Source organism: Parasteatoda tepidariorum, chromosome X1 (assembly GCF_043381705.1).
Source record: "Parasteatoda tepidariorum isolate YZ-2023 chromosome X1, CAS_Ptep_4.0, whole genome shotgun sequence".
NCBI classification, from domain to species: Eukaryota; Metazoa; Arthropoda; class Arachnida; order Araneae; family Theridiidae; genus Parasteatoda; species Parasteatoda tepidariorum.
Genome location: NC_092214.1, coordinates 13,245,792 through 13,273,646, shown reverse-complemented (window position 1 = coordinate 13,273,646; position 27,855 = coordinate 13,245,792). Strand labels below are relative to the sequence as shown.

At 27.7% G+C, this 27,855-nt stretch overlaps 1 protein-coding gene across 2 annotated transcripts in view; it reads left to right on the top strand.

Annotated features, from left to right (window-relative positions):
* Positions 1–459: 459 nt before the first annotated feature.
* The window catches only part of LOC107454822 (xaa-Pro aminopeptidase 1), a 138,090-nt gene continuing 110,694 nt past the window's right edge, over positions 460–27,855 (top strand). The window contains exons 1-7 of one of the 2 annotated variants that reach the window (XM_071187627.1): positions 460–780; positions 4,161–4,298; positions 8,713–8,838; positions 12,871–12,884; positions 17,742–18,193; positions 23,647–23,789; positions 25,772–25,835. In XM_071187627.1, the coding sequence (XP_071043728.1) occupies positions 8,830–8,838; positions 12,871–12,884; positions 17,742–18,193; positions 23,647–23,789; positions 25,772–25,835 (682 nt within the window). In that variant the 5' untranslated portion in view covers positions 460–780; positions 4,161–4,298; positions 8,713–8,829. Of the gene's footprint in view, positions 781–4,160; positions 4,299–8,712; positions 8,839–12,870; positions 12,885–17,741; positions 18,194–18,360; positions 18,501–23,646; positions 23,790–25,771; positions 25,836–27,855 lie in introns of those variants that run through there. The other variant, XM_016072127.3, reaches the window with a different exon arrangement.

Here is a 27,855-nt window from a genome sequence, read left to right as displayed (position 1 = left end):
GATATTTGGAGGTATCCAGATATATCTTAAATCCTAGATATGGATATTTTACATATTTCTTGAATTTTTACTATTGATATGTTTTCGATATTTGGATGTTTTTAGAATGTTTGAGAGATGTTTCAAATTATACTTAATATCCGAGACAGATCCAGTTTTTGGATAGAGATTAAAATTTTTGTACATTGATTGGATTTGCCCTATTTATAAGTGTAAAGAACAATTGTTATTTTCAATTTAGAGTTTAATCCAATAAATAATATTTTAACTGGTGACCTCAATTATTTTTTATTAGCATTTCAATGTAAGTAAATTTGAAATCTTATACTGGTTCACTTTTCGCTTAAAATTTATCATTACTCATAATTGTGATGATGAATTTCAGATGCACCATCTCCTTGAATCTACTTGTTTCTCTCATTTCATTTGGAATTTAAAATGTATTAAGATATTTACCTAAAAGTGCCAATATATATATTTTTTTAATGTCGCTTAATATTGTTGCTATATTGTTCAAAATTTTGATTTTAAAAGTGATATTATTATGTTTTTTTCTTTAAAAGTGATATTACTCTTTTTCTTTCCCAATTTTAGCCAGTTTTTTTCTCGTTTTTATTTACTTTTTGGTAAGGGGGTACATAAAATATTTGATATATGAGACACAAATATAAACTTTTTGTGAGACTGCATTTGTTTTGTCTTTTACATGACCAGTGCACACAACTTAGTTGCAGTAAAATCTATTTTTAAAAAAACATTAATAGAATTCTTCTATAACAAGTAAGTAGGAAGCTAGAAATTTAGCTTGTTTAAATAAATGTTTTACTAGCCGTTAACGAAATCTTAAATACGTATTAGTTTAATTGAAATTTATTTAATATCTATTACTGATGATTTTATCTATCATTATAAAAAATGCAATTCAAATAATATAATTAAATTTGAACACAATAAACAATGTGAGTCATAATTCACTTTTTTATTTGTTTTGTTTGCAAGATTTTGACATATTTCATAATTATAAAATTTTAATTTAATAATTAATCTGCAACTCATGGTATTTAAAGTCCGGATGAAAGCTTTGAAAGTAAAAAAAAATGTCTAATTAAAAAAAGAAGATAACATTTAATATCAAATATATATTGGGGCAATTTTCTTCTTTTGATCTCCACATGAAAAAGGAATTATTAATACAGTAGAGGAGAGGGGGGCACCTTTCAACAGCTTAAGAATTATTGCTTAAGCTTAAGAATTATTGCTTTCCTTTTTGCTTAAGAATTATTTCATAAAATAATAATAATGAATGAACATATTGGATTGATTTAGGTTTTTTTCTACATTATTTTGTCTTTAATAAAATCTTTAGTTTACAGAAAATGTCATGAAAAATACAGCTCGAGCTGTTACTCAGCTTAAACTTGATTTAGGCAGTTTGATTTTAATGTCATTTCTTTCTATACTACTAATATCCTCTTTTTCTGGAAAATAAAGCATTGATTAAATAATAATGCTTCATGCTTCCTCACTCTCCAGAAACTACCTGTCCCACCAGACGAGCTCCTTGGTTGGCAACGACATTCGGAGCTGGAACAACTGTTAAAACTCCAGTTTCATCCAAGTTATATATTTGATCCACTGTAAAATGACCAGAAGTATGAGCTCTGTCATAATTGGTGAAAAATTCTTCAACATTTTCTTTATTGAAAGCTGTAGCTCTTGCGAAGCTGATGTTTTCCGGTTTTCTTAAAGTAAGCTGTGGGTGACACTTCATAGAACCTTTAACTCAGTCAATTCCAGACATTTCATTTTTGTCCCAGCTACTTGGAATTTTGGAGTTGACACGCTTTGCATAATCATAGGCAAGTTGTGGAACTTGTCAGTAAGTTAGACCATAATTTAGAATTGAACATGTAATTATGTATTCACAAAGCAGAGTTTCTTGCTGGACATCAAAAACTTGTGTAAACTTTTCAATTTTCTTAAAATTAAATTATTTTCACTCTAAATCAAATTTTCTTGAATATTTTTATAAAATAATTATTTTATTGACGCTTTTAATGAATTCTTTGTAAATAAATTCTATTTTCAACAACAATGCAACTAACTGAATCTTGATTTTAAGCTTCTAAAAAAATTTCATATAACTGAACATTTTTTACAAACATACTTCTTTTAACACATTCACATGTTTTTCCAAAAATTTAGAATACTGCCTTACAGAAAAAGTTGAGTAGTTTGAATGTAACAACCATAATTAATGGGCTGTTTGCAGACTAATGACTTCTGAAAGATTACTTCACAAAAAAAAATAATAAGCCTGGGGCTCCTTTCAACACTGTTGAAATGTGCCCCCTAAGCTCTGTTGAAATCTGCCCCTGGTACAGACATTTTGGTTGAAGTATTATCAGCCACTTAAGAAAAAGACTTTTTACTAATAAATAATACAGTTAGAAGCAGAATTAATAATCTAGCAGATGAATAAATATCACTTACCTTATTAAAAGATTACTGATAGATAAACAGTTTTAAAATCAAAACTGTCTTTTTACTTTTGGAATGTTAAAACATGTTCCACGGAGTAACGCAACAGCGGTAAAAAGAAAGTGCTTAAAACTAAATGTCAACAGTTATGCGTAGTTAAAGCTTATTGTCTGGTATATTGGAAAATCATTAAGCAATATTAGAAGGCAGAAATTCTAGTTGTTGAAATGTACCCCTCTCTCCTCTACCTATATCACGTTCCTATATGAGTATCTTTGGAAGCTTATATCAGAGTGCCTATTTACACAAAACCAGTTGTACCAAATTCCCCCATTAAATAAATATCGATGACGTCAATAATAGTTAGGTGAATTTATTATGCTCCTAAAGGTCTTACATTTTACATTTTTTCAGATTTATGAAGGTTAGTGTTAAAAATAAACATTTTAAATTAAAATATCTTGACACAATTGCAATACATAAAATGTCTAAATTGTAGGAAAAACAGTTATAATTGTAATGCTCATTAAAGCACATTTTGATTTTCGTGATTCAAATTGAATTTTGAAAATTAAGTGTTCTTCAGTAGGTAACTGCTGATAATCTAATAACAAAAAGTTTGTTAAAATCTTTTTTTTTTACAGTAATTGTTTATTTAAGTTTATACTGCATAATAAATCGCTGTACAAAACTTATTTAGTTTATCTTGATACTAAATTTAATTTTATAAAATTATTATGTTTAAAACTAAAAATGTAAAATGTTTTTTTACAAATTTCAGTATTTTTTCGTTACTTGGGGTGCAAGGAAATAACTTTTTTTAAACCTTTTTTCTATTTAATGTTTTTGTGAATGTCCATTATGTTCAGTTTTTTTAAAAATAAGTAAAACAAGAATAAATCAATAAAAATAAAATTCATCTTAATTTCTATTATTATTATGCTAAGCATATTCATAGTTCTCCCTAGGAATTAAAAAAGACAGGGTGATAACTGAATTTGATCCTCAACAATTTTTAAATTACCCTCTTATGCTATTTTATGCCTATTATAATAATCAGAAAAGTAATTCTCATTCATTATCAAAATAGGAGAAAATTTTGTTGTTCATAAAAAATAATTAAAAGCCATGCTTTAAGACAATTACTGTGCGCAATTTTTTTTCAAAAAAAGTTAACTAAAAAAAAAGGATTAATGGATAAACTTGAAAGCTTTTTTCTAAAATTTCATCTGAAAATTATGAGAAAATTAACATTTAAAGATGCATTTTTTTTAAAAAAAGATATTTATTTAAAAAATAATTTTTGAATTTAAAATCATTTATAAAAAATTAATAAACCCCCTGAAAAAGAAAAATTTATAAGAATTAAACTAGTTGATAATAATTCTAACAAAATAAATATTTTTAATTGTAATCAGAATTAAACCTTTAAATACAGATAATTTTGTTTGTAATAATTTTAATCTGCGAAGTTTGGTCACTACATATTTTTTTACACAAAGATATACAAATGAGCTGTCCTATTTCTCATTATTGTTAATTAAAAAAAGAAAACTATTTCATGTTTTAAATTACAAAATTTGCGCTTTACATAATCAAAATTTTGTCTGCAATACAAGAAAAATGTTTTATAGGAATATATTTTTGTTTCAATTCTAAAAATGATATATTTATTACAGGAAGGGCAATTACAATTTCTTGTCATGATAAACATACTTTGTATGGCAATGGAGAAGTGTCACTATTTTGTGATAACATAGTGTAAAGAAATAAATTTGAAGTAGTCTAAAGGATAAAGTCTCTTTCTTGCTAATCAGGTAAATTATTTTTTGTAATAATTTAATTTTAATAAATGTATGTTTTTGTGCTGTAATATTGTTGTTTGTTTCAAACTGTAATATTACATTATAAATGTTTAAATTTTTAAATATAGCTTATTCACTATGTTTTTCCTTATAAAATATAAAAATATAGTTTTTATATAATTTTATGGCTTCTTCCTAGTTCATTCAAAATAATAGATAGAAAAAAAAATCTAATCAGTATTTTCAAAATGTTTTAAAAAATGTTCAGTATTTCTGCTTGTGATGTATCTACAGGCCCGTCCCTAACCGATTCGAGAGGGGGGGTGTTGAAGTTTATTTTGCCGACTGTCATGTACATATATATATATATATATATATATATATATATACACAATTTGTATATGGCTAAAGCTTGATAATCAAAGGTAAAACAAATCAAATCAAAGAGTTCAAATGCGCCACAAAACTTAAGCTTCCAAAGTTTATTTTGAAATCATTTCGACTAGTTATAAACATAATGCTATTCATCGAAATAATTTTTACAGCACTTAAAAATGCAACCGCCATGGGTGAAAAATGTGGTATTATTGATAACTAAATAGTACCAGCAATTATTCAAAATAATGCAAAGAAAATATACTTTTTACATTTCTATTAATTTTAATTATTAAAATGGTTACAAAATATTAAAGAAAAAAAAACTATTTTTAAATAAGCTGAAACTTATTCAATTAAAATAAGTTTTCAGTAATATTAAGCAATAATTATTTGTGGAAATAATTTTAAAAAATAAAGTTGTAAATTTAAATGTTTTTCAACGCAACTTTGAAATACTTTTTACTTTCTATTTAAATATTTTTTACTTTATATTTAAATATTTTTTGAAAAATCAATTGGTAATTAAAATATATCTTTCGTTTCATTTAAACGTTGTTACCAGAAGCTAATTACAGCAACTGTTTGAAGATGAGAAAGTAAGTCATAATCGGCAAATACAGACTTCTATAAGATATTGATTCAAAACAAAATTCATTCAAAAGTAAATTGACCTTTCATTTTTAAAAAATAAGAAAAAAAATGTAGAAAAACATTGAAAATATTTGCCATTTAAATTATAAATTAAGAAATTCACGTAAAAATGATAAAAAATTAAGATATTAGTAAAATTACGTTATATTATATTAGCTACATAAATTTATTTTGACGTTGTTTTAAAAGCAAAAAATATTCTGCCAACTTATCACGCTTAATATTGTCAACAATATCTTTTTCTGCTTTGAGTAAAAGCAGTGAATTTAGGCGTTCAGTGGTCATTGTTGTTTGAAAATAGTTTTTAATCAATTTCATCTGGCTGAAAATTCTTTCATTTGTTGCAACCCCAAACACCTACTAATGAATAAGAAATCCCTATTGAAGTGACCACCTATTGTATCTTTATCTTAACTGAAAAAGGGAATTTCCATTTTAGCTGGTGAAACATTTTTCAAAAATAAACAATATTTTTTTCATTTGAGTACCACTTCTTTATGCAATTAGGCGGGGGCAAAAAACAACAAATAACCGTTTAAACGGGGGAGTTTAACATTAGTTTCTTCTAAAATGATTTGGTTCCATTAAATTTCATTCTTATAAGCGGGTAATTCGATTATGCGATTAAGTGGGGACGACAGTGCAAAATAACTAAGAAGAATTATTTATTAAAAAAAAACTCAATTTTCTATTTTTAAACACATTACATTTTCAATAAAATTAGCATTAGTACATTTTTCTTCATAAAGGATTGCAGTTTGGACTTATAAAAACAAAGCCTACGAAGAAATATAGAATTTGAAATTTCAATTAAATAAGAACTATAAAAAATAATTTCAGCTGAAAAAATATAAAAAAGAAAAAAAAATACTATTTCAAGCACAAAATAAAAGCTTAGTAAAAAGTAAAAAACAGAAAAAGAATTCTAATTTTCAGAATTCAAATGTGATTTATCTTTTTCTATCCCTAGCTCCTACTAATGAATATAAATAACATAGCATTTTTAATTGCTCTTTTTTCTTTCTCTTAATTATTTTACTACACAAAAAAGATTAAAAAAATAATTTTATCTGCTTCATAAAAATCAATTTTTACCCGAAATAATTTAATTGGAAAGTAATAACACATTTAATGCAATTTAATTAAACTTAATATTTAAACAATGAGACTACAAATAATAAATATGTATTCATAAAAAAATTATACTTACATTCAAAACTTAGACTGCGGTAGATAGGATGATCGTTGGCATGTGAGCGGATATTCTATTTTATTCAATAATAATATGAATTTATAAAATACGCTTTGAGTAACTAAATACCCGTACTAGACAGTTAAAGACAGGTCAGTGAAGTAATTGGTACCACAGCTGCCTGTGCTTTGAGCCCCTTCCTTCCCCTTTTTAACCACATGGACAAAGATATTGTCTTTATTCTCAGAAGGAGTGAGAGAAAACATGAGAAAATATAGCTTAAGGCATTTCTAGCTAACCACTTTTAAAAGACCCTCGATTTTTCAAGTTGACAGAAATATCCGGGGTTTTGTCTGCTGCTTCACAAGATCGATTCGCAGCACCATCCTTTTTTGCGCCTTTTCATAGTGCCAGTAGCGGCTTGATCAAACAGAATTGCTACTTCTCCGTGAATATTCGGAATTCTCTATTTTCACCTTATTTTTATTGAAATAATTACTGAATCCAAAATTAAAACATTTAGCACTTTGAACTCGGCAACCATTCTCAAATTGTGTGAAATGATCGAAGTGTTGATTCGATTGAGTGTAACTCAATTTAATGTTACAAAATTCTTAGGATTCTTGAAAAAAAAATATTAAAAGCAAAAAACAATATTTTATTTTCAAAACAGAAACTTTTATAAAGGTGAATTGAGGATCACATATATTTTAACTATTTTCCATAGAGAATATCAAATTTTGATGTCATGATAAATTGTTCTAAAGATATGAATTAGTCCCTGAACACTTTATTTTAGGTTAAAAAATTTTGAACTCAAGTAATAATCCGATCATCATAGAATTTTAAAAGTTATGAACTGAATGGTAGCTAACAAATTAAATGTTTTTATTTTCTTTTTTGGAGTTAGGAGTCCTTTGGAGTTAGTAAAATTCTTCATAATAGAAAAATAGCGTTTACTAATTGAAAATATAAATTATTTAATAATTTGTGTTATTTAAACAGAATTTCACAATTTAAATAAGATATTTTGAATAATAAAGTATCCTATTTAATAGGTGCTCTTATTTGTAATTTTTCTCTATATTTTGAAAGTGAAAAAAAAGATTTGACAAGATTTGTCGAGTCGGGTCTGGGATCCCGAAACGAAATTCAGATAACATTGAAATCCGTTTAAATCTCATCACCGATGAAATATCCGACAATGAAAGAATTTTGGCAAAGTCGGGATTTTGGCTTGTAAAAAAAAAAAAAAATGCCGACTCAACCTGAATTTGCCGACTGGATGATATCGCTGGGGGGGGGGGGAGTCACCCCTCACCCCGTTGGGGACGGGCCTGTGTATCTACCACTACAAAAATACAATTGCAATTCACAAGTATTAGGACATGTTTAATTTATTCTATGTCGGGGTACCTTTTCGTAGATGATGGTTGACATTGTCAATATGACTCTACCCACATTGGTGACCTTCAGACATGATGTGAACGTACCTGCCTTGACAGAAATTCGCTTTTTCGATTCGCACTTGCCTACTAAGATGGATGGTCCCTATTGAACAGTTGACTTGCTACTTGTGACTACGATATTGACATTACCCACCTCCTCGCGCTGTTGCTTGCTAAAGGCAATGCAGGAGTGACAACGGCCATGAACTTAATACAGCTCTCAAAAGTTTGGTGATCTTAATACAGCTCTCATGATCAGCGTTCAAAAGTACGGAGATGTTAATACAGCTCTCCTGGCTTTTCACGAAACAGCAATGAATCAACTAGTGGTATCCATTCAGCGAATTCTATCTCAGTTGTAATTCTGTTGTGGGAGTACTGTAGTGTGTCTACCACTACAAAAATGCAATTCTAATTCACTAATATATAAGACATGTTAACTCGATTCCTATGTTGGTGAACCTTTTCATATATGAAGGTTGACCTTGTCGATAACAACTCTTCCCACCCACAGTGTAGTCTTCTAAGATTTCAAAAATAATTGTCTAACCTATAAAAGCAAAAAAACTTTTGGCTCTTCATGTAACATCATAAGTGACAAAGACGTCTCCGAGTGTAACATTGTTTTGAATAGAATTAGTGTGGTAGTGCATGAATTAAAAAAACAACAACTTATTGCTTAGATTGTAAGTAATTTTTACTTCATTAATTAGTGTTTTTGAAGTGTCTTAAATATAGTTTTATTTCTCTTTTATAGCGGTTACATCTAACAAACAGCTAATGTCGGACAATTACTGCAACTTAAGGAGAGGAGAGTTAAAAATCTATCATGGATTTGTGAAGTAGAAGAAAAAATTTATCATAACTTAGATTGATGCTGGAGGTAGACATATTTTGCATTTAATTAGAATTTTCTTTGTTTTTTTATCAAGGAAACTAACTGTTCAATATCCTATCTAAATCTGATTTTCTATTCTTTGTAATTTTTAAAAAACTATTTATTTTAAACAATTTATTTCATAATTTACTTTGCATGATTTTAATTTATAATATCAACTACTTAAGAAAACTTATATTACTGTTTCTGTAAAAATAAATAAATAAATAAATAATAATAATTAAAAACTATAATTCATCTCAGTGTTTGTCAGCTTCTATGTATTAGTTTCTTAGATAACTTGTTATGTATTGGTATTACAAGTTTGCTTTAATATTTTAACTCATATATGAGCTGTTATAATTGAATTTATTAGCTTAAATAAATACATTAGAGAACCAATTATCTAGAATGCTGGAGACTATCGCTATTCCATGTATTTAAATTTCCCAGTTTTCTTGATACCTAAAAAATGAGTCAATACCGCTTAACTATATTCCTACTTTAACATTGAATTAAAAAAAAATAAAAAATTGCCGTATGTTAGTGGTTTCAGTATTTTAATTAAAAATATTTGTTTTCACTTAGTGTTAATAGAGTAGAATGTGTAATAATGGTCTGTGTCATGATATACTCATTTCATAAAAGAGTATTGCTACTTATAAATCAATGTGCTTCTCTCAAAAAGTATTGCCTCTTGTAAATCAATATGTTTTTTTGGAAATTCCAGGGAATATTCAGTTTTAAGCTCTTAAAATATTGATATTTTTTTGCAAAAATAAAAGTTTAATAGCTTTATATAAAGAACATATCCTGAAAATTTCAAGAAAATCAAAAATATCCAAACCAGCCTACTTGCCCAATTTTTTTTTTTTGAAAAAAGAAAAGAAAAAAAAAGAAACTGACTCTTGCGCTATTGAAATGCTTAAAATATTTATATAAGTTTTAAAAAGTTTTATTAAAAAAAATTTTTGTGGAATTTTTTAGCAAATTTTACAAATTTTTTATTGGGAAGTAACAGCTTTTACAATCTCGATTTTTTTTTTCTCATATTGTTACATATCATACTGGTGTTTTTTGTTTTTAAATAAATGAAGTCATTTTTAGCCAAAATAATTCAAGTTATTTTTAATTGCACACAAAATTTCTTGACCTCATTTTTTTCTTGTATTTTTTTTAACTTTGTTAATTTTTCTTTAAAAAAAAAACGATCAAGAGGGTGTTTTTTTGTTTTTGGCCAGTATTGAAATAAAGTGGTTAGCCACAATAATTTAAGTTTTTTTTTTTTACAGCACAAAATATAGTTTTGTATCTGAATTTTTACCCTCATTATGTTAAATGCAATATTTTTGAAAATTAAATACATAAATAAAATAAAAATTCAGAAGTTTTTTGTTTTGGTCATTAAAAAATAAAAAGTAGTTTTTAAAATATTAATTAAGATAGTTTAATTAAGAGGATAAATGAAGTGAATTTTTTTTTATTTTTGTCTTTATTAAGAATAATAAGTGACTTTTAACCAAAATAATGAAAGTTTATTTTGTATTATAAAAGCGAAATTTACAGGCCTCAATTTTTTTCTCATATACCTGTATTTTTTTCTCATGCTGTTAAACATTATAGATTTTCATTCAAAACAATGGAAGAGTTTTTTGTTTTGTTTTTGTTCTTGTAAAACTTTAGGAGTTTTTAGCCTAAAAACTTTTTTCACAATTTGAACTTTTTTTCCTGCAATTTCATTATTGTATTGCATTTTCTGTATTCTAACATTTGAATATATATATATATATATATATACAGTAGGGAACCGATTATTCGAAACGATCGGGACCATCGCTATTCTGGATAACTGATTTTTCCGGTTTTCTGAATCGCTACAAAAAGCCGTTTTTTTTATTGTTAATCCCAACTAAAAAAATATATAAATTTGGAAATAATCTTAAAAAGAAGAAAAAACGATGAAGTAATACACTAATGATTATTTCCAAAATGATGGTAAGGTATCTTTCAAAAGAAAAATCCTAAAATCTTATGAGGAAAAAAACATTTTTTAAAAAAATTGGCGGGAAAATTTATCGAATTTCATTCCGGTTTTCTGATTTCCGGGTAACGGGTTCTGTACTGTATATATATATATATATATATATATATTAATTTCAGTTTATTATCTATCAAATCCAGTTATCCTTTCATGTGTCCTTACGTAATGTGCTTACATAACATTATAACTACCCCATATTTTATAAATAAAAAGAATTTTTTAATTGACTTTTAAGGAAAAAAATAAACTGATTAAATACTATATGGAGCAACCACGTTATTGGAGAGCAGAAAGAAAGGGGTGTAGAACTTATAGTGGCATAAAAAAAATCTTGTTTTATTTTGGATAAGCACAACTTCTTAATTTTTGACAAAAAAACACCCTTTTGATTTCTTTTCATTACGAAAAAAATTGAGATCAAGAAACTTTGATTTTAAGCTACAAAAAATCTTGAAGTTTTTTTGAGTAAAAACAAATTTGTATTTTTTTGCTGACCAAAAATGAAAAACACCCTCTTGACTTTTTTTAAATTAAAAAATATCAAATTTAAAATTATGAAAAAAAAATTGAGGTCAATAAATTGTGTTTTTGTGCTGTAGTTTGGCTAAAAATGAATTTTTATTTTTAGACAAGAAACACCCTTTCTATTTTTTTTATGTTTAAAAGTATGATATTTAACATAATGTGAAAAAAAATTGATGGTGAAAGTTATTATTTCCCAGTGAATATTTCTTAAACTTTGCCAAAAAATTCTCCCAAAATTTTTTTTAATAAAACTTTTTAAAAAATAATGTTATATTTGCAGCATTTCAATATCCTAATTACACGGTGTTGACTTTTCCTTTCTAATCATACCAAACTTTAGAAAATTGACTCATAAATGGAGATCAGATATTTTTTACTTACCAGCCACCATGTGTAAGTTATGTCATTTTTGTAAGTTGAGTCAAAGTCTAATCTAGTTTTTGTTCAAAAATTCTGGAAAAAAAATTTTTTTTAGTCATTTTTCTTAAAGATCTTTTCTTCAAAAAATTTTCATAAAAATCAGTGACATGAAAGAAATGGTTGTTTGTTGATTTCACTTGAAATGATTCTAAAATGTAATTTATCCTGAAGTTTTCTTTATAAGTATGTATAATTTTGTAATTATTGATGTAGAAAGTAATGCATTATTTGCTATTTTATGTCTTAAGATACTTTTTTGTGAAATATTATATTGAGATAGCTTTTAAAGAAAGTAAAGCCTTGGCATTATTGTTAACGATCAAAACATACTTAGAGCAGAAATCAACAATAGAGTCAAAATGGCTAATAAGTGTTTCTTCGAACTGAGGAGACAGCTACGTTCGAATAATCTCAGCCAAAACACAAAGTTAAAACTCTATAAGACACTCATACTTCCTGTGCTACTTTATGGAAGTCAAACTTGAACTCTAAATTCAGATTTAGAGTGTATGCTTTCGAAAAAAAGATCCTACGAGCCATCTTTGGTGGAACTCAAGAAAGGGGATGCTGGTTAATCAGATATAACTTCAAGCTTTACCGTCTCTACAAGCAGCTCTAAATTTCACAAATCATCCGCAGTAATAAGCGGAGATGGCTGGACCATCTATGGAGAAGCCCTGAAAATAACGCCATGAGAATAGTCACCTTTAAGAACCTTGAGGGGTCACGCCCCAGAGGCTGACCCCCTACTAGATGACTCAGTGCCATCTCAGGGTGGCCACCCACCTTGAAAACCTGGAGAACCTGGAATTATCAGGGAATTTTTTTAATCTGGGAAAAACCTGGAAATATCAGGGAAATTTGGCTGAAAACCTGGAAAAATCAGGGAATTTTAAAGAGATACTGGAATTTTTTTCAGAAATTTTCTTAAGTTCACTTTGATCTTACTAACTATTTTACTCACTTATTTTAGTCGGAAAGTCTTTGTCTAACGGTCGAAATGTCGCCAATTTAACAATATTTTGCTTACATCAAAACCTGCTTTTTTATAGCCCTGTAAAACTAGGTAAGAACACTGTGCGCAACTCTTCCATGATTGTTTTTTTTTCTCTCATCTGTACTCTAGTCTTAGAAATTTTTTTCATCAGCTACCTATTTGCCTGCACCGTGTGAAGGAGATCTATCTGATTATTATGTGATAGGTAATTTATACTTAATTATTATTTATTATATTTTGTTGTTTGGAATTTGATACTTGTGATACATTTCAGGTACATTTGATACATTTCAGGATAATTTTTTTATAGCTAAGGATAGAAAATATAATATTTATACCGTTTATTTATCTATTTTTGTTTGTCTGTTGATAAAAAGTTTTATTTTTTAGTTACTTATTCTATTTGATTTAATTTTATAAAATTAGGTTAATTTTAATTAAATATGGATTGTGTATTTATTTGTTAGTTTCTTTTTTTAGTTTGATAATTGGTCTTAAATATATATTTATTTTAATAATTTCCTTTTTAAATTAGTATTGCTTAATTAAGTTTCGTAATCTTCTGGTGCTTATCTTTCCCATAATTATTTTTTTTTATCGATGTTAAAATATTACGTTTTAACTGTATATAGGTTTTTTTTTCTAAAAATTTTCCAACATTTTTTAATGCGATTTCACTTCAATCATACGCAGATTATTTTGGTATTTTTATTATTTTTTTACGCCTAAGAACATATTAAAAATAAATTTTTTCTTCTTTTTTTTTTATAATATTGCTTAGTAAATTCCCTTAGTCTTATTTACCCTTTCAGTCACGTTAAAATGATAGTTACTATTATTTCATAAGAGGTGCGAGCAAAGTTAATTGCCAATCGTAATTCAGATGATTTTCTGAGATAAATGAACATTTTTAATGATAGCTTTCGTTTTTTTCGTAGACTACTTTTATATTTTATTTAATTTTGATATTATTAATGAACTAGTTATCTCATTGAAGGTTGATAATAATGATTAAATTTATTTATAAATAATATTTATTGTTTTATTTTTGAAAAATGTTGCATCCGCTAAATATTTGTTGATCGGCCAAATCATTATTTGTTACATCCCTAATCTAAACTATACTAGTCAGTTACATTGAAAATTTTACTTAAAAAAAAGAAAGCTAAAATATGTTTTTAACCATTTTATTTTATCTATTTTTTCTCTTTAAAAAAAAGCTAAAATTTGTTTTTTTTGCATTCCAGCTTAAGCAATTTCAATTTTTTAGGTTTTTGTTGTATTAGTGATTGTAAAAGTTCAAATTATGATTATTATATAAATCTTTCCAAATGAATATTTTTCTTGAATAGATTGTTTTAATGAGACATAATTTTTTAATAAATCTTAATTCTAAATATATATATAGATATATATCTTAATTTTAAATATATATATATTCCTGAATTAGTATAGAAAGTAAAATCTAAAATTTAATATTTTGCTTAATTATTTTGCTCTCCTTATCAAACAAGGAGAAAGTCTATTTGTCTATAGTTTCGTATACCAGTATTTCTGTGTGTTTTAATCTATTATAATATAATCATTTTCAACTAATTTTGTATGATTTTATTTAAAAAAAAAGACAAAAATGCTATCCCTAAGAAAATCTTAAAGTAGGGTAAATCTTTAAAACTCTTACATCTAATGTAAATCTCACAAGGAATCATTGTGTACTTTTGCTTTGTCATCTATACATATTTTATAATCTAAAATATATAAAATTTCCTCTTATTTCCAGATTGCTGAATTTTTAATGCAATATGAAATGTACATTTCAAAAAGCCTGGCTTTTAGATGATGCATTTTCCTCATGGTTGGAAGCTATGCCTGATAAATTTACAGCATATTGCAAACTTTGCAAATCATCATTTAATCTCAGCAACATGGGGAAGCAAGCTGTGCTTAGTCACACAAAAGGAAAGAAGCATGATGAAGCTGTTAAAGCTTCATCCTCTCTTAAAGTGAAAGATTTTTTCTCAATGAGTCAGAAAAATTCTGAAAATAATTCATCCTGCATAACAATAGAAGAAGCAAATGCTTTTGATGCAAGTGACCAATTAGAATTAAAAAATTTAGAGCAAAAAAAATGTGAAAATCAAAGTGTTGCAAAATTTTTAATACCTGACTCAGTTACTAAAGCTGAAATACTTTGGTGCCTCTTAACTGTAAAGGAACACTTATCCTTTCGAACAGCATCAAGACAGCTGAAATTCTGTAAAGTGCTATTTTCAGATAGCAAACTTGCTGACAAAATGCACTTAGGAAAAACCAAAATTGCATGCACCATAACACATGGTCTTGGACCCTATCTTAAAAACTGATATTTTAAAATCATTCTTGGCAGGATTATCTGAAATTGACTTAAAAAAAGTTGTCCAAGTGTCAATAAATGGATCAAATGTAAATTTAAAATTCTTAAAAATTTTGCGGGATGATTTAAAGTCTTCACCCATAGACCCTGTTATTTTAGAACTTGGAAGTTGTGAGCTCCATTCAGTTCATTGTGGCTTTAAAGCTGCTGTGAAAATAACTGATTGGGGAATTACAGAATTCTTAAGAGCTATATATAATTTGTTTAAAGATGTCCCTGCACGTAGAGCCGATTATATCAGTTACACAGGGAGCAAAATATTCCCTAAGAAATTTTGTACTGTTCGATGGGTAGAAAATGTAGATGTTCTGTCACGTGCAATTGAAATTTTGCCAAACATCACCAAGTACGTCGAATGCGCTATGTCTAACAAAAAAATCCCTCCATGTAGAAGTTTTGAAACGGTAATGAAAGCTACAAAAGATCATCTAATGGAGTGTAAATTAATTTTTGTGAAGTGTTTAGCTCAAGAAGTAGAACCTTTATTGACCACTTTTCAAGATAATGCACCATTAGCATCATTTCTACAAAATGACTTAGAAATACTATTATTAAATCTTGCTCATAAATTCATTAAGGAAGATGTTCTTAAAAAGGTATCAATAACAAAGGTTGATTTAGAAACTGACGAAAATCTCAAACCTTTAGAGAATATAAAGTTTAACTATAAAGTTAAAGCTGCTTTGAAAAAAATGTAAAAAATTTCTCAGATTTAATGCTATTTAAATTTAAAAAAGAATGTTCTGCTTTAAGAAAATTATTACAGAAGTTGATAGAATGATCACCACTGAAATGCAAATTGACAAGAGCCATTTCTATATTAGATCCTTCTGTCTTCCTTAACAAAAGTTTAATATATAAACGTCTATCATTATGCATGGAAATTCTTATGAAAAATAATTGGATTTCAGGTAACACTGCTGATAAGGTTGATGCAGAATTTAGAAAAATGTGTTCAAATACGTTTATTATTCAGAAGATGGAAAGTTATACTCTGGAAAGAAGATTAGATAATCATTGGGTAGACATTCTGTCAATGATGCAGTCTTCAATGGAATTACAAAAAATTGTGGAATTTATTCTGATCCTTTCGCATGGAAATGCAAATATAGAAAGAGGATTTTCGATAAATAAAGAATGTATTATTGAAAACCAATCTGAATTAAGTTTGGTTGCATTGCGGCAAGTATATGATACGTTGCAAGGTGATGAGGATGTTGCAACATTTGAAATCAGTAAAGGCATGATTCATGCTGCTCGAAATGCACATGCATTAAATGTTGATTATCTGAAAAGAGAAAAAGAATTAGAAAAAACAAAAGTTCAAAAAACAAGGGAAAGAAAAAGAAAACAGCAGGAATTGAAAGAACTGGAAGCTAAAAAGCTGAAGATAGAAGCAGAAACTTTTAAAGAACTAAATATTGTAGATAAGGAAATAGAAAAACTAAAATAAGAAATATAAAGTTTTAAAAACTTAAGTTAAATATTGTAAAGTGTTATGCATAACTTTTGTATTTGTGAATTTAAAATAATTCATTTTCAGTGTAATAATTTTCCAAGTAAGAACAATAATTAAACTAAAAGCCAACTTGTGGACTTTTCCTGAAGTTTGGAATCTAATTAAATTCGTAAGAAATTAAACCAGTAACCCAAAGTCCCAAATATTCTTTCTCCATAGAAATTTTAAAAAAATTTTATACTTGAAAGTAACTTAGTTCTTAAGATTTAAAAGTGTATACAGATTTTGTGTAAAACAGATTGCTATAGATTGAAATCAATGGTAAATTAATGATATTACTTATAATAATTAAATAAATTTCTTTTAAATTATTGTTGTGTATTGATAATTACTACTCATTTAATATAGATGTTCCATTCATGCATTGAAATAGGGGAACGAATATAAAAATTTGGGAGGATAAAGTTTTTTTAATTAAAAATCTTATTAGGTGCAGAATATAAAATTTTTTAATAATATAAAAAATTCTTTAATTTGTTTTTAAGTGTTTTATTTTTATTTTCAATCTACTTCGCATTATGTCATAATAGGTAAAAGCATTGAAAAAATTCAAGTAGTTTGTTTGCTGGTATTTCCAAACTAATTATTTATCTTGATTAATCCTAATGATTTTTGTCAAGATTATAAGTGAAAAAAATTACATTTTAAATAAAAGACTTAATAATAAAATATTTTTTCTTGGTTTTTGAAAACCACGCGAACCTGGAAATTTTAAGATTTTTACCTGGAAAACCTATAAAAATCAGGGAAATTTGAAACCAGATTTGAGTGGCCACCCTGCATCTAAAATAATTTGAAACCCCTAAAGATTAGAAATAAGAAGGGAGTTTGCCATCGACAGGAGGCGCTGGCATTTGTTAGCTGTTGAGGCTGCCAAGGCCTGCAAGGGGCTGTTGCGCTGACTTTTTTTGTGAAGTATTTTATTATATTGAGATAGCTTTAAAAGAAAGTAAAGTCTGGCAATTTTGAAAATGAAAATTGTTTATCTTTTTAGAATGGAGTGCCAATATGTTGCTACTCAAAGAGGTGGAATTGCTCTATTATATGAAGGACATCGTTATAACAAAGTTCGTGATGGTAAAGAAGGCACCGTTTATTGGAGATGTGCAAGGGATCGACAATGTCCTGGTCGAGCTGTAACTGTTTATAGTCGAATAAAAAAAGCTAATAATAAACACAACCATCCTCCTGATGCATGGCGCAATAAAGTGGATCAAGTTGTATCAGATTTAAAACTTCGCTCTCAAGAAGAAATTACCCCACTTCCTACATTATTCACTGAGACTCTAAAATATTTAGCTGTAAATCCTCAAATGACTACACTTACTGATATTGTACCTTCATTGTCAGCTATCAAAGCTGTGGAACATTCTCAGAATAGAAGAATGCCAGCTCTAGTTCCATTCCGAGAATTGACTCCTGAAGATGACTGGATGTTTATTAATAGTAATATTATTCACTAATTCCCACAATTCATTTCTTTATAATTTTCTTATTTTATATTTTCATTTTTTTTTTTTTTTTTAGTTTTAGATAGACTATTCTTGCTTTTTATTTACAATTTTTTAGTGTTAGCTGAAATTGCTTTAGTTCAGTTGGTTGCCTTGCTAGTTGATTCACTTCTCCATTTTGGCGCATGCAACTTGCTTGATAATTCTTATTGTGTTGCTGGCTGCACATCATTGGAAGTGACTGTTTTGCATGTATGTTTCCTTAATGTCCTGTGCAATGAGAAGGAAAGTTAGAAGCTGAAGTAAGTTCTTTAATTTGCTTAAAATATTTTCTTAAAAATTGCAAAAATAAAAGTGAGATGTTTAGTTATTATTTATTTTTTGCATTCCTGAGTAATCCTGATGAAAGATCTCTTTCTTTTATCATACTCAATATAAAAAATTTCATATTCAGACATGTTTAACTCCCAATAGACTAATTTTTTTAAAAAATTTAATTTGTTCAAAATAGCTTGAAAGTCTGAGAGAACAGGCCTTGTGATTTATTTGGTTTAAATCAGATTTTTTTTTTATTTAAAAATACTTTGAGAATTGTTTTTACAGTTAATAAAAGTTTACAAATATAATTCAGGACTTGTAGCTATCCTTATATTTCTGATTTTGATGCAAAATATTCTGTCCTGATTTTCTGCTTTTTGTCTTGATATTCCTGATTTTAGCGTATCTACAGAATATCCCCTTTTCTTCTAATAAAAATGCAGATTTTTGAATAGTTGACTTGGAGAATTAGATTGACTTACAAATTTGAATTTTTGATGTACCGTATTTTTCGGTGAAAGCGCCGCGGCGCTATGAAAGAAAGTTGTTTTTTTCCTACATGCGGCGCTTCCGACGAAATATTTTTTAGTAGCAAAAAAATTTGTCAATGAAAGTTATTTAAGATGAAAAAATTTTCTGAGAGAAAGACTGTTAAAAAAAATTTTATGACGAAGTCGACGAAATATTCACCCGTATCGCGCTCTGCTGCTGAACATTGCCAATTCTTAGCAAACTTTCGGCAGCAGCCTGTAAGAAAATAAATTAACGAAATAATAATTTTAAGAAAACATCGCATAAGGAGAAAATTTAAAAGGTATGCATCTTGTATTCACCCCCTGCTTTAAGAAAAATCGCAAGCTAGAAATCTACTTAGCGCCTTGGCATTTGTAATTGGAGCGAACAGAAAAGGAGGTAATAGGACCCTAAATCCGACACTCACGGGACTGGCGAAATGCCGCACTTCGGATCTCTTTCGGAAAATCAAATATGGCTCCCAAATATTACTATAATTCAATTACACTGTTAATTTCAGAAAAACCAATAAATTTAGTCAAGTTTCGATTGTAGATTATTATGGGGTGAATTTAAAACTGACCCATCTTAAGAAATTTTATTAATTAAGATAATAATCAATATAATATAATCAAGAAGAAATAATCCGAATCTTCTGAAGAAGAAATAATCCGAATCTTCTGAAGAAGAAATAATCCTTTCTTCTTCGGAGCGAGATCATAGTTTTCGTTTTTTCGTTTAGATAACATTTTGTTTTAACAAAAGACACTTACCTCGCAAGAAAGAAACAAAAAGCTAACAAGGAACTAAAAAAAAAAAGTAACAATTAATGCTAAGAAACTAACAATGAATAACAAGAAAAAACAAGCTGAAAACTAATAACGATAAAAAAAAACAAGCAAACAACTAGAAAAAAACAGCTAACTATTAAAAAAAAACAAATTAGCAGTTAATAGCTAATGAAAAAGTGGCAAAATAAAAAATTACTGAATCGAATAAATATAATTCATTTTGTACTCCACATGGTAGTTTCAATGTTAACTGGGTGTGGCCAATTTATGGTCAAACAGAGGAGGGAAATGTGGGGACAAACCAGTAACGCACAAGCTTAGCTGTCAAGATTGATTGAGCAGTTTTTCCAACTTGCATTTCTTTATTTTGTTCATTGGAAATGCTATGCCTAGGATAACACTCATGTTGAATTATTTTCTTATAAATTTGTTAGTTGATTGGATTTAAATATTCATGCAGTTAAAACTTAATTTTAATGAAGTTTTTAAGGAACCTTTATTAGCGATGATAATAAGTCAAAGAAATCTCAAATAATATTTTATACCAGGGGTGCTTAAAGTGTGCGTCTTGGCACCGACCCATTCAGGTGAGAGCAAAATATCCATGGCCACAATCAGTCTATCTACAAATGATTCATTAAATGGCACATTCTTTTAAATTGGCTTGAAAAACAAATTTTCTTATATTTGATAGAGTTTTGGAAAAAAATGAGTATCCTGTCTCAAGTGAAAAAGTTACCAAGATTTTTATTTCCTTTATTACTTCAAACAAGTTTGAGATAATTTTCAGAAGTTTCTGTTCTAAACAGCAAACATTGGTTAGAAATGTCTTTTTTTTCCCCATGAGTACAGAGCAATAGTTGTATATAACAGAAGCTTATTTGTTAGTCGGTCTTTTTTTGTCTTGGAGTGTTTAATCGTCTGCTGTTGCCCTCTGCGTTAAGTGCTTTTCTTCAAAGCAAGGGTTTACTACGAAAAGACGTGACGAAAAAATTTCAACCCCTTGATTTAGGGATAAATCATTCATTTAAGGTTGAAATGTGTAGTCAGTGGGGAAAATGATGAAAGATGGGTTGCATAGATACACTAAAAGTGGAAAAATGCGCAATGAGCCTTATGAAGAAGTCAAATGGAAATCAAACACCAGGGAAAAGGTAAAAATAACCCCTGTGGCAGAATTTTTTCTGCGACAAACTTCCCGAGCACTGATATTTTGTCTTAAGATACTTTTAATTATAACAATTATTAATTTAAAGTAACAGAAATGTTGTGTTTACATAAGAAAGTATAGAATAAAAATATATAAAACATTTTAATTGTAAAAATAATATTTTTTTAATTCTAATAAAATAGGCGATATTCTCACATTTTGTAGGCAGAAAAGTGCACTAATTATTTCCTCTTTTGAATTTCGTAAATCTTTACACAAATTAAAATTCGTTGATAAATTAAACGATATTAAATTAAAATTCAAACATAAATTAAAAATCTCAAAATCCGTAGATTAATTCCCAAAACGTAGATCACGAATCACGCGAATATAACTCATTAAAAAAGAGATACTCAAATAAGTATGTAAAATATGGTGTTGTTTAAAGAAAAAAATAATGAAAGAAAGATCATCATTTCTAGAGCAAATTATCTTTTTAAACCTTCTCAATTTTTGAATTTTTTTTATTTTACATTAATTTGAAATTTTAGCTGAAGCCAGCCATTGCCGAATTTTTTTGAAATCTCAAATGAGATTGGAAAAATCATGATAATTTCTTTTTTCGCTATGCGCAATAAAGACATCTTGGAAGAAAATTCTGCAGAGGAAAAAAACATTTTTTGAAAAGTTATGTAGAAAAAAAATCCAAAATTTTCCCCTTCCCAAATGAAAAATCTTTCTGCAACGTTATGCACCAATGTTGCTGAAATGCCGCAATTCTGCCACAGGAAAGATAGCCACAATAACATCCGGATTTTAAGAGGCTGGACTGGATTTAAGTGGGAGATGTTCCTTGTTTGATGTAACATGACAAAGATTACATAGGATAATTAACTGGATGATGAATTACAACGTTTGTTTTGTTCTGAAAGTAAACAATCTGATTTTGATAGATTTGATTCAATGTAAGATCGGGAATATTGTAAAATAAATGAAAAGATGGTGATTCATTTTTATTGTGATTAGTTTATCGTTTCCACATTCTCCACTTATGATTGAGGTTGGTTATATATGTTTCTTCTGTAAGTAAGTATCATTCTCAATTCTTTCTTTTTCTAATAAGTGTCTATAAAAAAAGATTTTTCAGTAATAACTTTTTTAGGTATAAATTTTATGGTTTACAGATTATTATTTTTTAAGTGTAATTTCACGCATGTGGTATTTATTAAGAATCGATGTGGTGCCCACTATTCCCTATTTATAAAGATGTTACCTTCTTTCTTTTAACTATGAATAACTTTTATTTAAATTCAAACTTTAATTATGTATTTGGAAAGAGAACTGTAATCAGATTTATATGTAATACTTCTTATCAATATAATTGAGTAAATCTGATGATGTTTCATACTTTTTTGTTTGGTAGTGAATAAAAATGAAAGTGCAGCCTTTACGGTTGTGCAGCCTATATTATAATTGAAATTATTAAAAATTTTTTGGCAGGCACAGCGATGCGCCGTATCTACTGTAAATTACTGTACTTATTCTATTTAACCTTTTGGATTTTCATAAATTTTTTTTGGTTGCTGAGCAAAAGGTATAATGAAAACTGCGAAACTATTTGCTAAAGTTTGATGATGGTAGAATTGTGCACTGGCATAAAATGAGCAATGAAGGTGCTAAATTTTCAGTTTCAGCTAATTTGAGATGGCAAGGATCCCATCCAATTAGCTGAAATCCCAGGTTACGCATCAGTTTATGTTAATCCTACTCTATATGGTTTTTATCACAATACTCTTTAGCTTGATTGTTTGTTCTTAAGCTAGTTTTATTACCTGCAGAGTAATATTAAACATCTATTCTGTAATTTTTATTATGTGGTCTCCATTCTGCTATCTTTAATTGTTTTAATTCAGATTTAGTATGACCTTTAACATTTTCAACACTATTATCAAAATTGATATCTAAATTATGATGTATAAAAAATAAAGTTTTCATTACAAGGTTTACCAAATAGTGTTTTTTAATTTGGATTAATTAATTTGTTTGATCCTAGTTCTAATGCTGCAAAAAAATTCAAATTTTTATTTTTTATAAAATTTTTATAAATAATAAATACTTAATTGCGTCTGAAAATTATTATAAAGCATTTTACTATTCGTATCTTTCTGACTACTATTGCTTTATTTAGTAAGGTAAGTTTAAAGATAAGTGAAATGATCTATATAACTCAAAATTCCATAGGACACAAAGCTCCGGGTTTGAAAGATTGTGCTATAAAGATTTTCTACTGTATTTATATAGAAAGAAATGCACGCTTGTGAATTAAAAAAAAATTCTTAACATTTAAATCTTTAATGGAGAATGAATATATAGAACAGATTTTGAGAATGGATCACCCATTAATTTGTTCTAGAACTGAAGAACTGTTTATGTTACATCAAATTATAAGATAATTGTATTTGACAACCTTTCTGATTGCCATTTCAACATAATTTTTGATATCAGACTCTGAAATACAGGTGTGTTTGAAAATTGCCAATATTTAATTGATAAACAAAACTTATCAGCTAATATTGTGTCATTTTTTTGTTAAATATTTTTATAAATATTTACCATTTCAAATAAATACAGTCACACTTCTTTTTTTGTTGTAAACTGTAACTGTTCTTTTCTTAGATGCATCAACATCTGAACCTTTAGATATGGCAATGAAAAATACTGGTGTATTATTGAAAAGAATGAGAGCTCTTTTCAAAATTTCTAGTTATGTTTCAGAACCACTGCAAGCATATATCATTCCATGTACAGATGCTCATCAGGTATTTTTATTTCATTACATCAGGTATTATTGCAAAATTTTTTATCATGAGGTTTCAATTATTTCTGAATTTCAGTTATTTGTATCATGAGTTTGATGAGAGTTTTCACATTATTTTTGATTGACTTCTTGTAAAGGAAATTTAGGATGTTGGAATTTTCTTAGAGTATCTTTTGGCATCCTCAATCGTAACTTTCTCATGATGTTGAGTAAACCAGGATCTCTTTACCCAAAGTCGACTGTCTGTTTTCTGTATTTTGAATATATTTCTGAAAAACTCTAACAATTAAACTATATGCATCTTTTTAATCATTAAATTAATCAAGTCCCGCAGTGGACTGATCGTTAAGACACAGTTCCCAGCAGATCACCAAAGTCAAGTATCACTGGGTGTGGACAGTGTGCGGGTGGGTGACCACTTGGATCAGTCTGCGTAGGGACTGAGGGTGTGCGGTATTGGTAAATGTTAAATTGTTCTACTGTAAAGTGCTCGACTTAGCTTTCAAGTTATAATGTCGGCCTACTGAAATGAGGGGGGGGGGGCATCACTTCTGTAGAGGATCAAAATTGTGATGGCATGGCTTTGAATCATCCTCAGGGATGTTTCCCTGACCGCCGCCTACAAATTAATCCAGAGCTATAAACTATAGAAGCCACATATCCATTTAAATTTTGACCCAAAGTTATCCTACCTATAATAAAAAATATTGTTGTAAGAGCATAAGAAAACACATATTTCACTGACACTTAAAACAGTGTTTTTCAGTTTATGTTTTATGGAATATGTTATCAAGTGTGCATATTATATAAAAATGAGCATAATATATTTATTTAAAATCTTATTGTTAATGATATCAAATCTACTTTTGTCCAAATATATTTTTCCTAAACTGATTTTTATGTATAAATTATCTTGAAATTTTTAACCCAGAATATTATTATAATACTTTATTTGAACTTTATTACTTCTATCTGTTGTTTCTAAATTAATGTACTAAAAATCAACTTTGTTTCTCAATCAAAATCAAAAAGAGTTTTGATTTCCATATGCAAGCTTTTTTTAATTGCTTATTGAGTGGGTATCTTAAAATTTTGTTTCATAATGTGTAGGACTAGGTTTTTTTGCACAAATGAGTTATTTGGTATCTCAAATTAGTCTAACAGTTTTAAAATATTTATTGCAGTAAAACATTAAAAAATAAAGTAGAAAAACAATTCTTGCAGCAAATATATCTGATAAGGCATAACTTTTTCTCCCAGAGATCTTGATTTTAGTTCATAAGTTTTCCTGTAGAGGTAAGTGATTGTTAGTCCCTTCTACTGTTTTGCTTTAATATATAATAATTTTGTTCTCTAATGATGACTTGTGATAGGTGATGCTGTACATTTTAAGAATATTTTAATGTGATTTTCATTTAAAAAAAAATTATTTACATCTTTAGGACTTATAGTCAGTGCCGTGTGCTGAGAAACTTTTAAATTTAAAGCAGGTTCTCTAGGAGGAAAAATGTATGCACGAACACATAAATTTACTGCAAACATTGTTTATAAACCTTAATCATTTTCCTGTTATTGATTTTTAAAAACCGTCAGTCTAATTTAAGACACTCCGTCCACAAAATTTTGTCCCAGTTATGATAATTTTATATCCTTATTCTTTGTAATAATTTAGTAGAAATTTTTTTAGAATAGCATTACCCTTTAAATATTTAATCATTAACGACTTTACATTTGTGAATATACATAATAATTAAAGACTTTAATCATATTATTTTTTAACGTGTGAGTAATTTAAACATAATGAAAATTTGTTTTGAGAGATAAGATAACAGTAATTAGTATACTTATAATTTTAACATATTTTCATCATATGAATTACTACAGTTTTTAATTTATTATTGTGATTACTATTTTTTAAATAAAATTTTTTTAACCTTTTAAGTGTTTTTTTTTATTTTCTTTCTTTTTTTTTATTTAATTTAGAGTGAATATCTTGTTCCTTGTGACAGACGTCGAGCTTTTATCTCAGGATTTACTGGTACAACTGGTAAGTTTAGTTAAATAAAGACAACGTTTCCTTGCATATTTCTGTAATGGTTTTAAAAGTTCAAACTGAGTTTATCATATATATCTGCAGATGAAACCTGTATATCTTTCATTTTTATGACTAGTTTATATACAGTACAGAACCCGTTATCCGGAAATCAGAAAACCGGAAAACCAAAAAACCGGAACGAAATTCGATAAATTTTCCCGCCATTTTTTAAAAAAAAATTTTTTTCCTCATAAGATTTTAGGATTTGTCTTTCTTTTCTGAAAGATGTTTACCTTACCATCACTTTGGAAATAATCATTAGTGTCGTTTTTTCTTCTTTTTAAGATTATTTCCAAAAAAAAAATTTTTTTTGTTGGGTTTAACAATGAAAAAAACGGCTTTTTGTGGCGATTCAGAAAACCGGAAAAATCAGTTATCCGGAATAGCGATGGTCCCGATCGTTCCGGATAATCGGTTCCCTACTGTATATAGTTTTGATAAGACAAAAAAATCTTTTTCAAAAATTATTCTGTGAATATTTTTCATCTATTATCTTATGTTTCTACAATGCATTCTTTACTTGAGTTTCCATTAATATGAAATATTCCAGAAAAAGAAGAAAATTTTTTTTTTGTTCTATACTTTTGATTTATCTAATTTTGTGTCAGTTAATTTACTGATATCTTATTTTGTAAAACCAACATTACAATTCTTAACAATCTTTTTTTTCTTTAGCAGTCATTTTCTTCTTTTTTCACAGGTATTTTTTTCTGTAAAAACTGTATCTTATGGTTACTAATTATACTTCTAGTTTTGGTGCCTCAGGATATGTTTTAAGACTCAATTTTTTTCAAGCAAAAAATTATTTAAGTGCAGCAACAACTGCTAATAATAATTTAAGAAATATAGAAGATATTTACTCAGGAAAATTTAATTTTGACTTGATTAATACGCATTTATTTGATATAAATTAATTATCGTTAGATCTAGTAATAAATTGACCATATAGAACATTAAAAAAAGAAACCGAACACCAAAAGTGTTCGGTTTGAAAACATAAATAAATAAAAAATTTCATACTGAGCTTCCGGGTTTACTCAAACTGATGAAATCTTCAGGTTAAAGTTAGTTTACTCTGGGTTCGACTAACACACAGTTACGTGCGTGGTAAAATGAGATTTTGGAATCTAACCTGGAGTTGCTCTCGTAAAGCCTGTTTTGAACTGTGAATGAGGGTTAGTTTCCATGGTGAATTCAGACATAAGTGATAAAGTGTTTTTTAAATATCTAAATCCATAGCAATGTAAATTTAATACCATTATTATAAATTTATAGGACCCATTACAACTTTGTATAAACTGCTGATGACTTTTGAAGTTTTTTTTAAAAAATAACTAATTTGAAAAAAATTTACTAAATTATTTAGGCAAATGGATGATATCACATTATGAATTTATTTGGATTCATTAATTTATTTTTTGAAATTTTTTTTTCCATGAGAGACGTTTGAAAAATAGAAGTAAATGCTATATTGATTTTCTTATATACAAATATTGAGCCATGTCCATTTTCTTATACAGTCGAACCCCGCTATAGTGAACCGTCTGCGGACTCAGTAATGTGTCCACTATAACCGATGGTTCACTATATCCAAATTTTTTGAAGAATATTTTTTGCATAAGACAGTTGAATGATTGAAAATTGGCTTTGCAATTTTGCATAAGTTATTTAAAAAATTATTAACTAATTAACAGATAATAAAGCAAAAATTGATGGAAAAAGTAATTACGTCGCTAAATATTAGTTTTATTTTCACTTTTTATGAAAAAAATTTGTGATTTTTGATTGAACACAATTTGATTTTAAATTGAGTTCATCAATTTTCTTATCTACAATGTGCAAAGAATGCAAGATTTTTACATTTTGAACAAGATTTCGAACCATCTTAACAAAGCATCTCCTACGTTTTCTCTTTGAGCTCCACGCAGTTTTTTCGATGAAACCATGTTTTTGTCGTATGCCGCAAGAATTG